Source organism: Nerophis ophidion, linkage group LG04 (assembly GCF_033978795.1).
Source record: "Nerophis ophidion isolate RoL-2023_Sa linkage group LG04, RoL_Noph_v1.0, whole genome shotgun sequence".
Lineage (NCBI taxonomy): Eukaryota > Metazoa > Chordata > Actinopteri > Syngnathiformes > Syngnathidae > Nerophis > Nerophis ophidion.
Genome location: NC_084614.1, coordinates 36,112,477 through 36,135,663, shown reverse-complemented (window position 1 = coordinate 36,135,663; position 23,187 = coordinate 36,112,477). Strand labels below are relative to the sequence as shown.

Genomic DNA, 23,187 nt, shown 5'->3' with positions numbered 1-23,187 from the left:
TCAGTAATGCACTGTCTATGCTTCAAATTATTACAAATACGTAAATGTTAAATTTAATTATAAATGTGCCCATTACCACATTGCATATAAACTTACAATATGTATATAAAACCTTAACGGAGGTGTTGGGATGTTTTTTTAAGTAAAACTACACTTTTTAAATTTTGCTTATCATTCACAATCCTTATGTAAGAGAAGAACACATGTTTTTTTTAATGCATTCTAATTTGTAAAAAAAAAATTGCGATCAAAAGTCTGTTTACAATGGAGCCTATGGAAGTCACTTTATTATGCTAACAAAGGCCTTTTAAGGCCAAACACTTCTATTAAAATTTTATATGTATGATGTAAGGATATATGTAATGTAATAACAGGTGCATTTACAATACCATTTATTATTTGCATATTTTGCTTATTTTAAGCATTTTAAATTAACTAATGTGGCGCATTAAGTTAAAAAACGTGTCACGTCGTTCGCTTTTTTTTTTTTGATTATTTCTCACTGCAGACTTCATGAGACCCAACAAACATAATAAAACATCACTTACTGTGAAGTATCTGCTGTCATTAGGATGCCGACTGACATGATCTTGTTATCCCATCCATCCTTTTTCTAACACTAGTCCCTTTTGGGGTGGCGGGGCGTGCTGGAGCCTATCTCAGCTGCATATATTCCTGTTAAATGAAGAATGACTCCTAATCTTCGCGAAGAAAATGGAAATGAAACCAAGCGTCTTTTCGAGTTGTTCTTGCCCTTGCTGGGTCAAAATTGGCTGTTAAAGTGTACCAACTTGTCGGATTACCTCCTCCTTCTACTATCAGGTGAGAGGCATGATGTATGATATAATGTAAAGTTTGACAAGCAGGGAAGTGAGAAAACAGGTGATCATAGTAAAGTTTGACAAGCAGGGAAGCGAAAAAACAGGTTACCGCTCAATGATGTAAACATAGGCACACAAGCTAGTGATCACTGCGCGCTATTGTTTGTCCGTGTTAGCGCTGATAATATCAAAATCACTAATACTTGGTTAATATTCAAGTCACAAAATGTAAGTAGAGTTTTATTGGCGCTTTTTAGATGTTTTTCTTGGGTTTTATGGGCGAAATAAAGGACCTCCCATAAGCTGCCTTTTATTTACGAGTTACAATACAAAAATACATAATTTATCATGTCTTTTATAATTATTGTGAACAATGGGCAAAATTCCCCAAAAAAGTGCAGTTCCCAAATTGTTTCTATAGGCAGAATAGACAGACTTCCATAGGCACCATTGTAAGCGGGACTTTTGATTGATTTACTAATTAGAATGCATAAAAGAAGAAAACCATATGTGTGCTTTTCTCACAAAATTCCCCCCAAAAGTCCAGTTCCCCTCTAAGAAACTAGAAAATGCTGTTTATTTGCGTAATAGAAGTTAATTTAGGGGAGTGGCTCCACACTGTGTATGAAGATACATAATTAGCTGCTGGTTGCTCATCAGCGTTTGGACCAAAACTAAATACAGTCAGTCAAACAGAAACAGCGTTCATCATCGGCATTAAAAGGCTTAAATAAGCAATGGCCGATCGCATACTTTTTCATGAAAACGGGCACATTCTTACTTGTAATGCTATTGCTTCCTAGCCTTTCTTAATTACAAATGACATGTCTAATAGAAGGGCTTCACGGTGACAGAGGGGTTAGTGCGTCTGCCTCACAATACGAAGTTCCTGCAGTCCTGGGTTCAAATCCAGGCTCAGGATCTTTCTGTGTGGAGTTTGCATGTTCTCCCCGTGAATGCGTGGGTTCCCTCCGGGTACTCCGGCTTCCTCCCACTTCCAAAGACATGCACCTGGGGATAGGTTGATTGGCAACACTAAATTGGCCCTAGTGTGTGAATGTTGTCTGTCTATCTGTGTTGGCCCTGCGATGACGTGGCGACTTGTCCAGGGTGTACCCTGCCTTCCGCCCGATTGTAGCTGAGATAGGTGCCAGCGCCCCCCGCGACCCCGAAAGGGAATAAGCGGTAGAAATAAATTGACTCAAAATAATCAAAAAATCTAAACACACATAACTGTCATTGGCCTTCAATTAAACCCTTTGCATAATAAATTGATGCTCCTTTAAAGGTAATTAATGACAGACACGCGCCTCCTTGCACAATAGAAATTATCAGAACAACTAAAAAAAGAGTAGAATAATCAACAAATATTGTGAAAAGTGCAGAAATACATCATTAACAAAATCAGTGGTACAAGCAAAAGGGGTTGACGCGCGAATCTGCTATGTGGCTAGGAGAGGAAGGGAGAATTGAGCCCATGTGTAAGACTGCATACACTACATCCTGCTGCTGAGGCCTTCTACTAATGTAGCAGCTAGCAATTGTTTTCAAGCACTTTTGTTTGAAAAGCCTGACTTTGGTCGTAGCAATGTGTAATTTCTTCCTAACATTGCTCAGAAGCCAAAGCTCTTTTTTCCTTTATTTTTGTTTTTTCTCCTGCTCCTTTTCTTTCTTTATTTCCTGTTTTTCGTAGCCGGTTCGCAAGAAAAGTAATTTCTCCTTCTGCCCCCGGGAGAATCAACACACTCAAGTTGTATTGAATTTCTACTTTTTTCTTAGCTCTATTTCAGACCCATAACCTGGGGGTAAACATGCAATTAAAAAACCATCAGCCTGCTTTCCCCACCATTCTTCTCTCCAGCACAAGCACTGAACAACATGGTTACTTGGTTGTCCTAATTACTCTAGCTTTTAATTAGTATGGAAAGCTGCAAATATTGCACCAAAGACCCTTTATTCACCTTTTTGTGTTGTTATTGCCGGGTATGTGATTATGCTAAAGTTATTCTGCTTTCATTCTTTAGAAATGCTGACATATTTCTCGGTTTGATTTCCCGTTTCATGATCCTGGAGTCAGTTGATCTTATTTCCTGAACGACTTTTACCTCTGATGTTTCTTCTCTTTTTAAGCGTTTACTTAATTAGGTTTTTGTTATTTATTTACAATAAGGAGAAGAAAATAGGTCAGCTTTTATGGGAACAGTTTGACAGAGCACAAGACATCCCTTGCTTAAGTCGTACTTTGTTGTTTCGCTTTTATTTGGCCAAAATGCAAGCGGCACATTTATTTGCATGATTTTATATTTCTGTAAGTAGCCGATGGCGACTTGCCGACTGAGAACCGTTTGCCGACTGTCTGCATGAGGCTGATAGTGTGAGATGCCTGGCTAAACTCCTGAACCAGTCCTTGCGCTATAGGCCAGCTCAGCTGGCTCAGGCCCAGTCCCCACCAGATGTAGTTTCCACACAGGAAAGAACGGCCTGTGTTTCTGCATCACAAAGACTACTAAGCCTTTTCTTTTTCTGTGGGGCTGATGGCTGGAGGGTTCAGAACAGGGATAGGCGATATGGCCTAAAATCTATTTTGCATTAAGTATTGCAGTCTCCTCTGATTACGATACATATCAAAATATACTTTTTTTATTATGAAAATGATGATAAAACCATTTCAAAACCGGTTTTGAAGGCTCCTAGATTATAACAATAACATTGAAATAACATATCGCATAATTTCCAGTTGTGTTATTTTCTCAACACTTAAGTCAGTTGTACACAGTAACTAAACACAACTGGAAAAACTCCTATCACTCATTTAGAAAAAAAATCAAAGTCCTCCTGTGTCCACAGAATTATTCCCTGAATTTGTAAACATTAACAAAAACAAGAACGAAAATGAAAATATCTATCTGATCACTCTAGAATAGATCAGATACTAGGAGTGTGCATCTTCACTGTAAATGGCGATCCAATATGAATCTAGATAGATGGGTTACGATACGATTCACTAACAATAAATTTTAAAACATTATGTCTAGGTTGTACTCCGCCTTCCGCCCAAATGCAGCTGTGATAGTTTCCAGCACCCCCCGCGACCCCAAAAAGGGACAAGCGGCAGAAAATGGATGGATGGATGATTTGATGCAATGCGATTCAGTCCGATACGGTTCGATGAAGATGGGATCTTTGCATGGTGGGTAAAAAGTTTGTGTATCATATATCTGGTCAGAACAATGTTCTTTTAGTCCCTGTATTAATTATGAACAAATAGTGGAATTACTAACTTCAGTGCATTGCAGTCCATAAACTTTAAGAAACGAAGATGTAAACAAAACACTTTTGGAAAAGCTGTTTGCTCAAGTAGCAACAATTAAATATAGAGAAAAGAAAGCTGTGAATCAAGTAGAGAGGCGTTATAACACTACAGTAGTCCAACTGTAGTATTAGAAGATTTCAAGTTATTATGGACTTACCAATGTAGATGTTTAATTGGTGGTCACGTGCACAACTGGCTGCAGTAGTAGCAGGTGTTTTTCACACCGCTTTATGGCGACAATCATCATATTTGCAAAAAAACATCACCTGCCATGTAAAAGTCATTTAGGAAATGTTCTGCTCTGTATTTTGGAGTTAGTTTGGTAGTTTGAAGTGGCCGTGATTCCCAGAACAGTGCACTTTGCAGGGCTGCCGTGTATAGAGTGCTGGCACAACTCCATGGAGGTGAGTGTTTGTCCAGTACTCGGTAAAAATGATTTCCCCTTTTCTTCTCAATGACAGAATCTCAGTCACTCTGCGCCAATTTCTTCTTCTTTCCGCAATTAGAGTCTGTTCTTAGCACAAATCTTCCATTTAAATCCGGCTTCAGGATGGAGGGAAGTGGTGTTCTGTGGGGATTAGCCTTCTGCTTTGTTTTTACCCCCGCTCGACATCCGCGTTTCCGATCACACCGCTGGCGTCTGCTCCGTAGACGGCCCCCGCTGCTACTATACTCCCCTGCTTCACAGGCCGCTGGATGTAGCCGCCGAAGTATTCCCATGCTAGTTAGCAGGTCTAGCAAGCACGCGTCTATCAGTCCAAAACGGCTCGATATGTCCACATCCAGAAGTGTCTGGCGGTCGTACGTGATCACGGAGTGACCACGATGTGAGCCAGCCATGAAGTTTGCAGAATTGTCCGGTATTTCTGCCAAATGTTCCATCCTTAGCAAGAGCTCCGCGATGTTGCAGCCCGTCCGGGCGCCGCCGTCTTGGATGTTAGCATTTAAGCACTTTAAGACTTCAATCCATCCATTTTATACCGCTTGTCCCTCTCGGGGTCGCTGTAATGGCTGTTGCCTAACCCAGCTGCATTTTGGCGGAAGGCGGTGTACACCCTGGACAAGTTGCCACCTCATCGCAGGGCTCAAACAGACAGACAACATTCATACTCAAATCTACACACTCTAAACATTTTAGTGTGGGCTATTGAACTATCCACAGGCACATGTCTTTGGAGGTGGGAGGAAGCTGGAGTACCTGGAGGGAACCCACGGAGTCCACACAGAAAGATCCCAAACCTGGTGATCGAACCCAGGACTTTATTATTGTGAGGCACCGGCACTAACCTCTTTACCGCTGTGTTGCCCACTTTAAGACTTATTTAAATCTAAAGTGTGTTTCAAATACAATTATTATTTAATATTTCTGGTGGGCATTCACTCTTTAGTTGTCCTACTCTTTGACAGCACAACTTTCAGGTTCAATGTGCACAATTGAATAGCTTAGGTGTTCAGACAGCAATGTGTTTATACAAGTTTAGAATGAGGTATGTTGTTTCTTAGTGGGGAAATAGGTTTATGTCTTTTGTTTTCATATAGGTGGTTTTTCTGGCGATCGAGCGCCAGTCAGTCCATGAGTATATCAAACTGCTGTTATTAATCACGGTTTTTCGATTATTTTATTTAGTGATGTGAAGTGAAGTGAATTGTATTTATATACCGCTTTTCTCTAGTGACTCAAAGCGCTTTTACATAGTGAAACCCAATATCTAAGTTACATTTGAACCATTGTGGGTGGCACTGGGAGCAGGTGGGTAAAGTGTCTTGCCCAAGGACACAACGGCTGTAACTAGATTGGCCAAAGCGGGGATCGAACCTGGAACCCTCAAGTTGCTGGCACGGCCACTCTACCAACTGAGCTATACCGCCCGTAAAAACTGTAATACTAACCGTGGAGAGTTTTACTGTCGTTATATCATTAATACAGTTTATTGCTACATTCGTATTACAACCGTCTGGCTGTAACGTCACACGCAACTCCAGGTACCACAACATGGAAACTTTAGGATTTACGTGAATTAGTGGACTAGTGCAGTGGTTCTCAAATGAGGGTACGCGTACCCCTGGGGGTACTTGAAGGTATGCCAAGGGGTACGTGAGATTTTTTAAACTATTCTAAAAATAGCAACAATTCAAAAATCCTTTATAAATATATTTATTGAATAATACTTCAACAAAATATGAATGTAAGTTCATAAACTGTGAAAAGAAATGCAACAAAGCAATATTCAGTGTTGACAGCTAGATTTTTTTTGTAGACATGTTCCATAAATATTGATGTTAAAGATTTTTTTTTTTGTGAAGAAATGTTTAGAATTAAGTTCATGAATCCAGATGGAGCTCTATTGCAATCCCCAAAGAGGGTACTTTAAGTTGATGATTACTTCTATGTGTAGAAATCTTTATTTATAATTGAATCACTTGATTATTTTTCAATGTTTTTAGTTATTTGTATATCTTTTTTTCCAAATAGTTCAAGAAAGACCACTACAAATGAGCAATATTTTGCACTGTTATACAATTTAATAAATCAGAAACTGATGACATAGTGCTGTATTTTACTTCTTCATCTCTTTTTTTCAACCAAAAATGCTTTGCTCTGATTAGGGGGTACATGAATTTAAAAAATGTTCACAGGGGGTACATCACTGAAAAAAGGTTAAGAACCACTGGACTAGCGGGATTCGTTCTTTGGCAGAAAAAAAGTACCGGATCCGATACCCACTCTTAGCTAGTTCCAACCTGTACCGAGGCAAAGCAGAACAGTACTTAACCACATGATGTAAACAAATGAATCCGCATGATATTCATTCACACTAGCTTAGTTACTTGTATGAATGAGTCTGCTAAGTGAAGTCTGCATACATAATTTGTTCATGAGTGCAATTGTAATTAATGTGATCATTCTTCCCACCAGTTATTAATAGCCACCTATTTGCAAAATACACAAAGTCAAAGCCCTCTGCGCTCGCTCACACACGGACACATGCAAGCATGCTGCCGATGTGCCATATAATTTATTATTCAACCAGTTATTAATGATAACCACCATTTTGCACAATAGTTATATAACAATTGGGAATAAGCTACACAGTTAGAAAGTTGCAGTAATACACTGCACCATAAATCACCATAAATGATTCCCGGGCACGGCACCACTGCTGCCCACTTCTCCCCTCACCTCCCAGGGGGTGATCAAGGGTGATGGGTCAAATGCAGAGAATAATTTCGCCACATCTAGTATGTGTGTGACAATCATTGGTACTTTAACTTTTAACTTTAGTGATGACATGCACAAATGGGTCGAAGCTCAAATGCCTTAGAGTTGTGTGAGTGCAGGTCAGCAAAGAGGAGGCAGAGGGAATCATGCCCAAGTCTGGCGCTGTTAAAAATGTCAGTGTGTGTGTGTGCCCAATATGTACAAGTAGCTTTAACAGTGGTGCTGCTACGGACATTTGGATTTCCTCTCCCTCCCATCTTTGCACTGTAAGGCAGCGTGTCAGCTGGGACATTACCATAGGCTGACCTTTGCCGTCGCACTCCTCACTGCATCGCTTTCTGACATTCAGTGGCGCTGTGGGGGAACACAAGAAGGGGGCGAATTGATGGCCTTGTGGCTGATTTTCACCTGTAGTGAGTTGATGTCTGTGAGTTCTTTCAAAAGGGGAGTACTTACACTATGCCATTCAATTATGACTGGATTTGGGCGCAACTCCCCCTCTCTTTAGCAGCCCCTAGTGCTTCTTTAGCCATCAATTCTGTAGTGCTGTATAACTATACTTTCCCTGATTTTTGTATTCCCACTCATATTTTTAGGCATTCTAAATATTTATATGGTGGAAGGAGCCCGCTGTCACTATTTACATTTCAACTGCAAGGGATGTTGAGTGTATATAATTATAAAATTGTTAAATAAATAGATAATGTGGGAGTCCAGTCCATTGGGAAGCCAACAGATAGTCATAGGGGAATATTCTCCCGGGCTTAGCCATGTCAGCCCGCAGCTGTGCATGGAAGAGTGGTCCACCCTGGGTCACAATTCGGGTCAGCTAGCACTTCATCCATACTGGTTTGTCTCCACAAATGATCTACGGCCACCTGTTGTTTTTTTCTCCAGGCAGAAGAGGGGGGACAGAGCAAAAAAGTTGCAGATAAACTGGTCTAAAAGGTCATAGATTCTGAGAAATAGATTTGCTGATATAGAGTGTATACTCTGAGTTTAGCTTGGTGAAAAGCTCATGCTATGGCTTGCTGGCTTGCTAACCACTTTGTTGCTAACGTTAGCTGTTCCTGCAGTTTGACTGTGGTTGAGCTGCTTCGGTGATAAACAAACTCCTTCTTACAAAGAAAAACTATCATTCTACCTTTACCAATGGTGCTATTGGTGAGTTTTTGTAACACCTTCATCGAGCCAAGAACCCAAGTAGAGTCTCTGATGCGGACAAAAGACGACTCGACTCATCTTACAGGAGAAGCTCATTGCTCACTGCTCCTCCCTTAGCTAAATAATCTTAGAGATAAAACATTTTAGTAATACGATTAAACATCTAAAAATGACTGTAATTAATTAATTGCAACTAATACGAGAATTCGACACCCCTATGTAAAACATCCATATTCTTGTGGACATGAGTGTGAAGTGTGCTCAAGTGCGGTACAATTGGCTCTGAAATTTTATTACCCATCACATAAATCAAACTGGCGTGTCACAATTTTCAGTTTTGAAAACCAGAGCAAAAGCAGCGAGGTATTTGATATGTTTATTTTTTTTCCAAACCCAGCCCCCAGTTGTTGTCAGAGAGATTGCAGTTATATCTTTATGTGAAATCTTGGCAACATGATAAATGAGAGGTGGAAATCCTGCCTGCTGACATCAAGGCGCTGTGTACCTAAACTCTTTCCAAGGCTAAGGGGAAAAGAATAACATATCAGACCAATTAAAATTAATACATAGTGACATAGTGAATCGAGAGCAGGGATTGCTGCCATATGGTGGTCCAGGCTGTAAATCACAGGGCTCGGGAGGGGAAGATGAGGTGGCTCAGGGGCATGCGGAATCAAATGCCCTAACCAAAATCCTCACTTCTATCACAAGACAGCAGCTACACCTCCCTCCCACCAATCTAGCATTTACTCCATATCTCCTGACACCCACCCCCACCTTACTGATGTGCCCCTGCAGCACCCCAAGGTGCAACGCCCTCAGGTATCTGTGTAGAAGGTGGCAGCGTCATTAAGGCATTTCCCCCTCCTCTCACTGGGAGGATTTAAATGAGCTGTCAACCTGACCTTTTCGAGGTCCTGCTTTTTAAAAGAAGTTCAGTTACCCCACTTCTCCCCCTCTGCAATAGCCCAACCCTCCGAAACCTGCAACCTGCCCTTTGCATCTTTCCACCTCTTTCTGTTTCACTTTGTCACCCTTCCCTCTGTCTTCTCTCCTCGCAGACGAGTGAGACACTTTTAAGCCATCAACCCGTGGCAGACGAGCATGCCAAGGCCGTTTTGTGGGTAATTGCCTCTCCTCATGGAAGTTGTTTGTCTGCACATACTTTCCGCATTCAACTGATGCCGCGTAGTAAAATAAGAGGGCACCAACTCTTTAGACCTAATTTGCTCCCTGACTGTTCTTTAGTGCTGATTAAGCAAGCATCTGTGTTGTTTGTAGAAGAGCGGTAAGCCAAGTGGAGCATGGCTAACGTTTCCCCCATTCTGTTACATCAGGGTTATTGCACAGAGTGGCAGGCATTTATTGAAGCTGTAGCCTCATTTATTTATTTATCTGCACTCCATCCTGGACCAGCTTCATTGTCCTCCAAAACAAATGCTTGCGAGACTCTAGTATCGATCAGACACTACCTTGTCAGCGGCGGGTTTCTTAAATGTGTCCTTTTCAAGTGTACAGGAGCCATTAATTTGCTGTGGTCTAGCGAGAACAAGGAGGTAAAGGGCAGGTACCGGTTCCTACTAACTGACTAACACACAGTGCAACAAAATGGTAATGCTTCATTTGAAGCCACAGACCCTTGGGCTCACTGTACCTCAGAAGCGTGATGTTTAATTCAGGTTGTTAGTGGCATCAAATGTCACTGCAAGTGTGAATCTGTGTAATGGAACTTTGACTTCCTAAGGGGGGATATGTGGTGGGAGGGAAGGGGGGAAGATCCCTGCATCAACGTTTTAACCTTGCTTGCAAACATGGAACACTGGGTTCACATGTCTACTGTACAGGATGTTGGTTCTCAGAAAGTACAAAATAAGAATAATAGTGAAGGGAGAGGTCCAGCCCCCTAGTCCTTAGCCCCCAAAACTATTTTTTTTAATATCCTTGTGTTAAGGTGTTTGCGTTCTCGAAATAAAAGCACTGCATCAGTATCCTTAAGCAAACTAACCACCAGGCTCTTTGTTTTACTCTCCCTTTGCAGTGTAAGGAGAAGTGTGTGTCCCATGTTGCATTAGTGTCCGTGTGAAATGCTGGCCTGTCTGCCAGGGCCAGGTGACCTCCCCCTCCAGCTTCTCCCCCACACGCAGATGAACACTGGACCTCAGAAATGTAAGTAGTGCGGTGCGGACAAAATGAGCTCCCAGCACAGGCCCACACAACAAACCAGTCTGTTCCAATGCTGATATCCCATATTCATGCTCGCCTTGGTACTGATTCCTATTTGTAGCACAATGAGATTATCTTGTTACAGAATGACAGGTCTGTCTGGTTCAGGTGTGTTGAAAGTGCAGACCGTGCAACATTTTCATCCTTCTCCTTTTTCTTTTTTATTGGTCCTCTGCATTTGCTTGTATTTGCATGATATCTTGATGAGTGAGATACTATGTTAGATAGGAAACCAATTTTGTCACCCATACCACACAGCAAAGTTAATGTTTGGTTAAATACATTCACAATCCTTATGAGAGAAAAGAACACACATCTTTTTCATTTACCATATTAAAGATGATAACAAGTGCTTGAAAGATGGGAGTCACCGTTGTAGCCTGCAAAGCCCTCTAAAACAACTTCAAAACCCTCTAGCAACATTTTACATACACAATGCAAGTCTATATGTAATGTAGTAACAGACACGTTCATAACAATGTGTAATATGTTCAATATTTACCGTATTTTGATCATTTGAATCATTTCCGGGACTGTTATGCACATTGATAAGTTTCCATAAAGCGGAACGGCACTTTTTTGGCAATTTTGAGGTGCTCCTGCTCATACTGGTCACAGTAGAAGTTGTCTCGCAGCTGTGCCAGTACGTTTTCAGAAAAAACTGTCAAAGCCTTCTGAAAACCAAAAATACATTCCAAAAGATTGATGAAGATGATGATGATGGAAGTAATGCTATGTTTTAAGCTGACACAATCCCACAGATGAACTGTGTTGGACACCTGCAGACTAATTTAAATGATGCTACTCCAGTGTTACCCACATTTAAAAGTTCTTTACCCACATTTAAAAGTTCTGAGCATCATATTAAGAAAAGTAATAATCTGTAAAGAAATAACCTGTATATTGTGGATATATATCCATTCCATCCATTTCTACCGCTTATTCCCTTTTGGGTCGTGGGGGGCGCTGGCGCCTGTCTCAGCTACAATCGGGCGGAAGGCGGGGTACACCCTGGACAAGTCGCCACCTCATCGCAGATTGTGGATATATATTTTTTAGAAAAATAATATAATGAAATTATAGGTAAAAAAAAGTATTGTTAAAAAAACTAATTTGAATAATCCTTATGACATGTATGCATTTGTTTTACAGCAGCTATGTCTATTAGAGCAGATGTTCTAATCAAGTTGCCTTCTGCATGGGATGTATGATCAAAGGTTTAAAGAAAGGAGGATGTCATGATATGCTGCTAAACTGACTGTGATACACAATGTGACCAGCAGATGGTGCTGGATAATGATGTTCAGGTAAATGTAACAAAGAAGACATGGGCTATGTGTTCAGATGTATGGACGCATTCATGGAGGGAGTTTTATATGTTGAGCGTAATCTCGTTGTTCACATGATAAAGTTTGGTCATTAATAGATGAACAACACAGTAATATCAGAGTTTAATTGGCTATCATGCTAGACTGGACGATTTGCAGAATTTATAAATGGTTGATTTATACAGTCTAGTAAGGTAAAGTGGTGTACCTGACAAGTTTTGGCTACCTTGCTTCTGCAGCCTTCATCAGAGGTGTCACGTGATGTTAGCGTGACGTTGTCTGTGACGTGTTATATGTATTGTACCATCCCACCTGAAGTGGTGGGATGGCGGCGTCCCCTGGTGTGTGCCGGGGGTAGGGCAGGGCGCCCCCTGTCATCTGGATGTCTACCAACCGGCCGGGGGCGGCCCTGCAGGACTGTGTCCCAGGTGGGATAGTTGATATGCTCCTTCATCCCTGTTGATGTTGTCACAGACATCACGTGACACCTCTGATGAAGGCTGCAGAAGCAAGGTAGCCGAAACTTGTCAGGTACAACACTTTACCTTAATCGCCTGTATAAATCAACCATTTATAAATACATTTCAGTAGGCTAAATGAACCTCTTCAACATATTACGTATAAGTCATGGACAGTGTAGTGTCAAAGAATTCCGTTGTTTGGAACAACTGGAACACAAACTGCCCCGCTTCCGCAATCACCTGAGATTCACGTTATGTTGCCGAGATGAAGGAGTTGTTCCAACAAGCTTGGGGATCAAAAACCCAATTCCGACGATGAACGCGCAACGAATTGTAAAAAAAAGCACGAAATGCCTTGGTGAGAGAAAGAATACAATGCACGTTGAAAAAGATCAACATCATTTAAGAGCAGTTAACCGAGAAAAGGAGTGGATTCAAACAACGTTTCTGTCAGGTTCAAACACTGTTGACATCTAATAAACAAGACAAAAAGGCAAAGAATCAAACAGAGACAGACTTAAATTTGGACTCAGATCTGAGGAGAGACATGGCCTCTGTACACCTTTCACAGTTCCTGCACCAAGCTCTGGCGAAAAGGTTTTTGTCTCCTCTTTTATTTAGGTATTCAATGTTTACGCAACAACACATGTCAAAACAGGAATGGGGAGCATACTTATAGTCACTGTTTTCGGTCACATTGAAGACAAAAGAAGACGATGCCTCGGATCCGGGCTCGTCCTGGTCTCAGCTTCGGCAAAACAGGAATGGGGAGTATATAAACAGTCATTGTTTTTGGTAAAAGAAAGATGATGCTTCGGGCTTGGGCTCGTCCTGGTTTCAGCTTCGGCGGGTCTTTGAGGACAAAAGAAAACCCCTCTCGTCGCATTCCAACGTACACAGCGGAATGCCCCAAGAATTTGCTTGGTTGAAGGACAGCTCTCAACTACTCAATTAAATAAAAGCGATCTGAAAGTTTTTTTTATAATTCACACACAATTTACACAATTTTTCTAACATTTCCCTCCTGTTTATCAAATAACTTCCCCAGATTCTCATCATCCCCAATAACTACTTCTTGCGATTTTCAGTTAATGGTTAGTTTCCCTAGGGCCAATTATCTTTAAACTCATAGTTCAACATCAATTCTTCTCTCATCGTTACTCGGGTCTGGAAACAGATCAGGAACATCATCTAGGTAGGTATCCCCATCATCAGATTCATCTTCCTTATCGTCCACCAGGAGGTGCATCTGAACAGCTTTATCATCTGCTGGGCTAATCGCTGTGGTAATCAGACAGTTAAGCAGAGAACGCAGACAGGGAATACAACAACATCCACACAACGTCAGTATTGCTACAAACACGGCCATAGATACTAGAATTGATTATATCAAGGACTTGTATTTGCCGAACACGTCCATCCACCCATCCCACATAGACGTATCTATGCCTGAGTGCTCTTTCATTTTACCGTTCAGGGTGTGAAGGCCTTCCAGTGCTTTGGTCAGGCTACCTTCCGCATCAGTGTTGTTTGGTATGAACGTGCAACACTGTTCACCAAATATTCACACACCCCCTCTTTCCGCTAACAACATGTCCAGCGCCATACGGTTTTGAAAGGCCATAATGGAGGTGGCGGCGAGTTGATCAGCGACGGCTTCAAGTCTGGCCTGTGTCCAATTTCCTAATCTCTGTACGTTGTAATGGACATAGTTTATTGCGTCAACATTCTTATTAATCGTACACAGCCAGTAGACGGATGATTCGAATCCAGCTACAACTTTATTTATCAATTTATAGTTGTCAGATACACTTCTTTGGACACCCATTGCATCGATCAAGTTAGATCTACAACACTTTGCCAGTTTACACCATGTCTAGTTATTTTCCACTGTTCAAGTATCAAAACTATTCAGGCGTGTTAACAATCCTTGACCAAATATTCATACATTTAATATGTGTAATCAGTTATCTTATGATAAGTTTCCTAACTGTTGTACATGTCAATGCAGGTATAATTAGCTTTTTTTTTTTTTTTTTACATATTTATCAAATATTGGTTTCTGTTTTGTGTCTTTAGCTACAAGGTTAATTTTGTTTTGCTCATTACTTCAATTAAACCTTTTTTGACTCATCTTGAGTAATTTTCTGGGCTTTTACATACAACACAAACCTTTGATAACACAACTACAATCCCAAATACTTTTTTCCCCATTATATGACCTTTTTACAATGTGCTAAGCGTACTCAGCTTGGTCTTTTCACTATCTTTACTTCTGTCTTAGTTGTTTGCAACTTCTCTCCCCTCTTGGATAATGCCAATGCTTTCTTTTCATTGATTTTTCAAAATTTTGGTAGCTAATAAGATTTTCCAAATGTTATTTCAAATGGTGTTAGTCCTGTTGTACTTGTAAGGTTCATTTACTGTACATTTTTACTAACTCTTTACATAATGCTTTTGCTACTGTTAGCGCATCTGCTTTTCCTTTAGGAAATATTTCTACCCACTTTGAAAATGCATCTACTATGACCAGACAATAATGTTTTCCTTCACTCTTATTTAGTTCAATAAAATCAATGCATAGATGTCGTATACAATTTTTTTTTTTTTTTTATATGAATTAAACTATAGGAAGTATAGTACTTCTATATGAGGCTAGTCATATCCCTCCTGTTGAGCCATAAGTTCACCTATGGCTCAAAATTGCTACCCACTTATACAGATTTTTTGGTACGATTGGTTTATTGTCTGGACATACACAGATGTCTTCTTTATACAACGTGACTCTGTTTTTTTTTATTCATTTATCCTTTTCTTTTGGAGTACTTTGTTGTTGCATATATTTTAGTATATCATTATTCATGTCACTAATTTGTAATTTGAAATTTGTATTTCTTTTTCTGTTCCTTGTTTTGCTGCTCTGTCAGCAAACACACCTCCCAGTGACACTGCATCTGCTCCTTTGGTGTGTGCTGCACATTTGCATATTGCTATTTTAGCTAGTAGCTGTACTGCTTTTACAAATTTTTTTTCTAATAGTTCTCCATGTTTTACAGGTTTTCCTGTTGACGTTATCATGCCTATATTCTTCCAGTGTTATGCAAATGTGTGCACTGTTGAAAATGTGTATTGGCTATCTGTGTATATTGTGACATTTTGGATCTTTCATTACTTTACATGCTTTTATTCGTGTTACTAATTCTGCATCTTGCATTGAGTAATTTGATGGTCATTTGATAGCTTTCACAATTTTCGTTGCTGTAACAACCGCACATCCTATTATATATTTATTTCACAGAATGCTGCTTCAGCTTCTGAATTCCACTCTACATAAATTTTTTACGTTAATTTACTTCACAGAGCTACTATTTTAGCATAATTTGGTATCCAACTTCTACAGTAATGAATTAATCCTAAATATTACTTCATTTGCTTCTTTGTTTGTGGTTTTTGTACTTTCCACAATAGTGCGTCCATCTTTGTTTAGACAATGTCCTACATACGTTACTTCTGTTTTTCATAATTGGACTTTTATTTTGCTTACTTGGAATCCTTCACTATGTCGATGATTTAATAACGCTAATGTTATTTTTCTCTTAACTCAAATTTTATACATATTACTTAATGTAATTTTTTTTTAAAGTTACATTTTAAACTCACTAACTGTCTATACGCCACTTAATCTATACTTTTACACTCAGAATTTACATTCTTCCAATCGTTTATATTTTTTATTTTGTATTCTTATTTGCAATTATTATTCAACAATATTCAAAGCAAATAGTTGTCTATTGTTAACTGATAGTTGTTTTAATTGACATGTCTCCTTATTTATTCTATTTTATGTTCATTTTTTATTTTAGCTCAACACCCAGATGTATGGTGTACTGCAAATGTCTAAGACATAATTTAACCTAAAAATGTTATACTATACTTCAAAGTTAAACTTACTTTAAACTTACATGTAAAACATTCATCTTCACACCTCCCCCCAATGCACCACACGCACACATACACGCACACACAGTTGTGTGTGAGTGCGTGCTTGCCCTCCTAAGGGCAGACGTCAGCAACACTTGAAGAGCGTTTCTTTTTTTTTTTTTCCTCTTCTTTCCTCAGCTAATAAACGTGTATATCACTTTATCAACTGTTATTATAGTTATTAATCTAAGTTTTTATTTGTTCCATTATTTTAAAAATATACATATATATATTTGCATATATAACAGCGCTATTTATATACACAAACATACATGTATATCTTCAGTCTACAATTTCTTCTTATTTCAATACCCCCACATTATCTCTGTCGTACGCATTAGTTTATTCCATTTTGTATTAAATCTTATTGATTTCTTCTCATTTTTTCCATCTATTTTTACTTTTATCTCACTTTAGCACTTTGAGATTTTCTCCTATTTTTTATTTTCTTTGAACCTATTTTTATTTTTTAACCTATTTTATTTTTATTTGAACCTTTGGGGTTTTTTACACAATTTGTACCTGAAAAGATACACATTTAAACACACATTAACAAACAAACAAACAAGTTTGCAGCGATATTACCACTAATGGCATACGCTGACAACATGACTAATTGGTGTCGTCTTTTAACAGTCATGCTGAGTTACTTTGTTATTTTTTTTAATTTTTTCATCTTTTTTCCAACATGCAGTCGGGTGTAACCGCTGTTGTTGTTGTCTACTATTTTCTTTTTCTTTTTCACTACTTTTTCCACATGGAGTGCATGGCTTATATATTCTTCTAATGTGCCTTTTTTAACCATCTTATATCTACTTTTTCCTCTGTCTCTCTCTTCTGCCTGTTGAAGTGTCCTAACTCACCTTTCTGCAATATAACACCTTCTCACCCTCCTTACTCTCTCTCTCTCTCTCTCTCTCTCTCTCTCTCTCTCTCTCTCTCTCTCTCTCTCTCTCTCTCTCTCTCCTTCTCTCTGGCCTTTTCATCTTTTTAAGATTGCCTTTTGTTTTTGCTTTCATGGCGCCTCTTAAATTGTACTATTTTGGTTGTTTTTAATTGTCCCTCAAACTTTTAATAATTTATCCATTTATTTAAACATTTGATTCTATCAGGATCCTGTTTTTCGATTACTTTCTAATCTTTACATTTTAGTTCATCTTGAGGTTTATTTTTACTCTTTCCTTTTCCCATTTTAATCTTCCCATTTTGAGAATTTGTAGTAATCTGTCGTCCCCTACAGAGCCGAACTTATCTTTGTTGTAAGATAGTGGTTTAATTTATTTTTGTGGTACACGTCGCTTCTACTTGAGATTGTTCCACAGTGGAGGTGTCTTGAATAATTCTTTCACAATAACCCACTATTTACTCCTCACAACTTTAATATGGAGTGATAGCCTAATGGCGATTTCTCCCACACACTCTCACGTTCACACATTTCAGTATATTGATCGGCGGAAATTTCAATTTTTTAATTGTGGACTCTGACGCCCTCCAGATTATTGTTTTTCATGAACAAAATTTCAGTTTTCTGAAAAGACCATTTAAGGTCTGCGCTTTGGACTCCGTCGTCCCTCAGGAAATGGCTTACAGATTTTTCAATTCATTGTGGACTCTGCCTCCACCAGTATTTTATGGCGCACATTCACACGTTTCAGTATATTGATTAGCGGATATTTCAATTTTTCATGTGGACTCCGACGCCCCCTAGGTTATTGTTGTTTACAGAAAAAATTCTGTTTTCTGAAAAGACCATTTCAGGTCTGTGTTTTGGACTCAGTCGTCCCTCAGGATATGGCTTACAGATTTTTCAATTCATTGTGGGCTCTGCCTCCCCCAGTATGTTTTTTTTATGGCTATCACGGATGTTCCAGTTTTCGCGGTCCCGTTTACCTGCAGTATTTTGGCCTCTTCAGTTTTACAATTTTAATTTTTAGCTTATGTCGGATATTTCAGTTTTCGCAGAATCACTTGTCCTGCAGTATATTGGCCTTTCTACCTGTTAGAGCTTAGGATTCACAGGGTTTGTATATGCGTCGTAACCCTTAGTTACACGCTCTTTCCATGCGTCGTAATCCTTAGTTACACGCTTTTTCTATGCGCCGTAACTCTTAGTTACACGCTTTTTCTATTTGTCGTAATCCTTAGTTACACACTCTTTCTTTGTAATTTAAAACGTACCCACTGAACTCCGCGTTCCTTCCTTTTTGTCCTCGTTGTTCCGTCAGTCTTTCAATTCCAGCCAAAATGAAGAATACGCAGTTCCTCAATCAGGCCATGGTCTTTCTTTCTTTCTGGTTTCACTCACTCTTGCTGGAATCGTCAGACGTGTTGGAATCCGGCTCAAAGGACCAAGAAGATGTCAGGTTCAAACACTGTTGACATCTATTAAACAAGACAAAAAGGCAAAGAATCAAATAGAGACAGACTTAAATTTGGACTCAGATCCGAGGAGAGACATGGCCTCTGTACACCTTGCACAGTTCCTGCACCAAGCTCTGGCGAAAAGGTTTTCATCTCCTCTTTTATTTAGGTATTCAATGTTTACGCAACAATACATGTCAAAACAGGAATGGGGAGCATACACACAGTCACTGTTTTCGGTCACATTGAAGACAAAAGAAGACGATGCCTCGGGTCCGGGCTCGTCCTGGTTTCAGCTTCGGCAAAACAGGAATGGGGAGTATATAAACAGTCATTGTTTTTGGTAAAAGAAAGATGATGCTTCGGGCTTGGGCTCGTCCTGGTTTCAGCTTCGGCGGGTCTTTGAGGACAAAAGAAAACCCCTCTCGTCGCATTTCAACGTACACAGCGGAATGCCCCAAGACTTTGCTTGGTTGAAGGACAGCTCTCAACTACTCAATTAAATAAAAGAGATCTGAAAGTTTTTTGAGAATTCACACACAATTTACACAATTTTTCTAACAGTTTCCCCCTGGACACGAAAATCGAACAAATAATGAATGAATATCTACAAAGTGAGCACGAGAAGGAATTCCAGACAACAAAATACCGTCATGTCAGAAAACTTGAGAAGCTAACCTCAGTAAAAAAGGAGGAGGAACACACAGAAAAAAGAGAAAAATGGGTATGTAACCTTTCACAACGCAAATAAACTATAACGGAAAACAAGGTGCTGTCTCGCGGTCTTAATTTTGCCACAACCCCAATAAACTTTCCATACGAAGAATTCATCGTAGCAACAGAGATAGCATGTCATAAACTAACAAATCAAGGCGACAAAGCGGATTTGCGCAACGAAGTAGCAGGGATACTGAAGACTGCCAAAAAAACACAAAAACACCAGTAGGGAAAAATGGAAAGCTATACAGTCAATAGCCAAAAACAAAACAATCAAAGCACTACCTGCAGTTAAAGGAAGGACAGCAGTCATTATGGACACAAAACAATATGAAAGCCAAATGATAGTTATGCTGGAGGATAAAGACACATATGAAGTTCTAAAAAAGGAACAGACAGAAGACAATAAGAAAAAACTGAAGACTCTACTAAAACCATTAGTGGACGAGGGAAAAATAGACAATGACGACTACAGTTTTTTAGTACCGACAGCCAGTATCACCCCTAGAATATACGGCACCCCTAAAATAAATAAAAAAGACGCTCCACTCCGCCCAATTGTTGACAGCATAGGCTCAGTCACATACAATCTTTCGAAAGCCCTTGTCGAGATAACAAAACCTCTCCTAGGCCAGAAAGAAGCAACACTGCAAAAACTCAAAGCAGCTGGCACAAGAATTAAACACTGTAAAAGTAGAATCAGACGAGATACTCATATCCCACGATGTAGTCTCCTAATTACAAAAACACCAGTGGACGTCACAATAAACATAGTACAGAACCACCTGCAAGCAGACTCAACACTCCGGAAAAGAACAAACCTAACAGTTGAAAACATAGTCCAGTTGTTATCATTCGTAGCCAAGTCTACATATTTCCTGTTCAGAGGGACCATATACAGACAGAAGAAGGGTTTTGCCATGGGGGACCCCCTCTCAGCCATCATGAGTGGCTTCTTCATGGAGGACCTGGAGGCCAAAGCCGTAGCCCCCGTTCCCGAAGGATGTAGACTGTCCCTCTGGAGGCGCTATGTGAACGACATCCTGGAAAAGATTGAGACCGGTTACACACGAAGACTCACAGACCACTTAAACACCATAGACGAGACGGGAAACATAAAGTTCATTCATGAAGAGGAAGAGCACAGATCCATCGCTTTCCTGGACATGAAAATCAACCACATTGAGGATGGAAGCATCAAGACAACAATATACAGAAAACCCACACATACGGATCAATACTTACTATGGACATCAGATCACCCCACAGCACACAAACTGTCAGTAGTCCGCACCCTATACGATCGCACCAAGTTGATCACAGACAACCATGACAGAGAAAAGGAGGAGAACCAAATAAGACAGGCGCTCAAAGCCTGCAACTACCCAAACTGCTATAACTCAATTTCTCAGGTCAGAATCACCTGCAATTGTTAATATATGGCCCTGCAATGCGATGTCATTCTCACCCTGACTCGAGTTCAAAAAGTCCCTTTTATAGTGATTAAAAGAGTAGTTTATTCACAAAAATACATGTTGTTTATTTGATCATAAAAATACTTTTCAAAATATCAATCGCCCATTCAATCCTCAAAAGTCTTCCTCCTCCACTTGTTTTCCATTCTTCCATTTTCTACAGCTTGCCCCTTTCGGGGCTGTACCTTATCCCAGCTGCACTCAGACGGGAGGTGGTGTACACCCTGAAAAAGTTGCCACCTCATCGCAGGGGCAACACAGGTAGACAGCAAACATTCACACTCACATTATCACACTAGGGCAATCGTTATCTTTTTCTTCAGAAATGGCAACTCCACCTCAGTGCGACCTACTTTCTACAGCATTTTTTTTCTTTGCCGTAAAATGCTACAGCTCATCAAGACTGTAATTTCAGAATCACAGTAATCAGCCAACCCCCTGGGAGATCAGCAAGCATGAGGGAGTCTGCTAAGTGCCAGCGTCTGTTGCCTCACTCAGGCAGGCTAGTGACATGGTGCTGCTGTCAACAAGACTGGTACTCTGCTTCCCCTTTGTGCGGCTCACCATGACACATCCAATCTCAGAACCAAAGGGTAGTTCAATTGGATTTTCTGTCCAACTCTATAATATCTTTTGGGGGTGTTGCGTACTTCACTCAGCACTGTTTGTCTTAGCTGTGTGTCTAATGCCCCCTAACCCCCGTCCTCATCATTCTCACATAATGGTTTCCTTTTTCATCCGCTTTTCAAAGTATCATTAGCAGTCGGTGTCACATCAAGGACTCCAGTGCTCATTGAAACCAAATAATTTGAAACCAAGGGAACTGGAAAAATAAATAACTCTTAAAAGATTTTTTTCTATATTGTATAGTCTGCTTATGTCGACAACCCATCTCTGACAACCAACTCATCAAGTCTTGTCCTCCATGTTACCATTAGTAAAAAGTGGTCTCAACTGACATGGTGGACTGCTTTTCTTATTAAAAAAAACATGATCCGTTTATGTTGACATATGTTGTAGTATTGTTAACTTACTCATTATCGCTAAGCAGTGTGGAACAAGAATGCAACAAAACTACTTGTCCAGTTAAACAGCAATAGATTGTATACACCGTGACATCCTGTTCAGTGGAAAGTAAGATTTAAAATAAAAGCTCAACATTAGCCTTGGGACTCATTTATCAACCTTTGCATAGGATTAGGTGTACCCTGCCTTCCGCCCGATTGTAGCTGAGATAGGCGCCAGCGACCCCGAAAGGGAATAAGCGGTAGAAAATGGATGGATGGATGGATGGATGCATAGACAAGGTTCAAAATTCATACAAAGGACTGAACTACAGAATGTGTGTAAGTACAAAAAAAACGCAAACAGTAATTCTCTCGATTATCGCCGAGGTTATGTATTAGTCATTCCGGTTTTAACGACATTTGATTTTGACGTATTGATGCGAAAACTCATAATGTGGCAATCTTTTTCTAAATTTTCCGTAGTACACTAAGGGGTGTAGAAAATGCAGGATTGAAGTAGAGTAGTTCTACAAAATAAAACTGATCTATATATCGCAAACACTACTGCAAATCCAAGCATCACTGGCACTGTTTACTGTGTGTCACAAATACATCAAATAATAAATACCAAATAAATAAATTTCATAATGTGGAATTATGAGATATTCTCACATACACTTTCGATCTGAAATGTCTCCTTATGCTGATGTTTACACTGCAGGTCAATTCAGATTTATTTTTTTTGCCCATATGTGACATGTATCTGATTTATTCTTTTTTAAATGTAAACGTTTCAAATCCAATTGTTTTTCTGCCTATATTCTGTAACATGTATCTGATTTTTTACATGTTAATTTGAACAGTACAATTCAGAATTGTTTTAATAATCTCCCCTTAAAAAATGTACACAAATGGAGGAAATCAATGTCAAGAAACCGCCATATCGTCAAAAATACTATATTACCCATTCTCCTTATATCTCTGGCAAAAAACACAAATAAAATGTGCAAACAATGGATAGTTTTGGTTTCAATTTCGCTTATGTGGAAAACCACCTTTTAGTGGTGCAACAATACACAAAATGTACAGTTTGATACCTAAATGTCAGTTTGATAT

General features: G+C 39.6%; 1 protein-coding gene across 3 annotated transcripts in view; it reads left to right on the top strand.

The window, feature by feature from the left end:
• Positions 1-23,187, top strand: part of fam222ba (family with sequence similarity 222 member Ba) — a 157,927-nt gene that overhangs the window by 119,507 nt on the left and 15,233 nt on the right. For all 3 annotated transcript variants that reach the window (XM_061897983.1, XM_061897982.1, XM_061897984.1), the window contains one exon: positions 10,557-10,684. In XM_061897983.1, coding sequence (XP_061753967.1) covers positions 10,603-10,684 — 82 coding nt within the window. In that variant the 5' untranslated portion in view covers positions 10,557-10,602. The remainder of the gene's footprint in view (positions 1-10,556; positions 10,685-23,187) is intronic.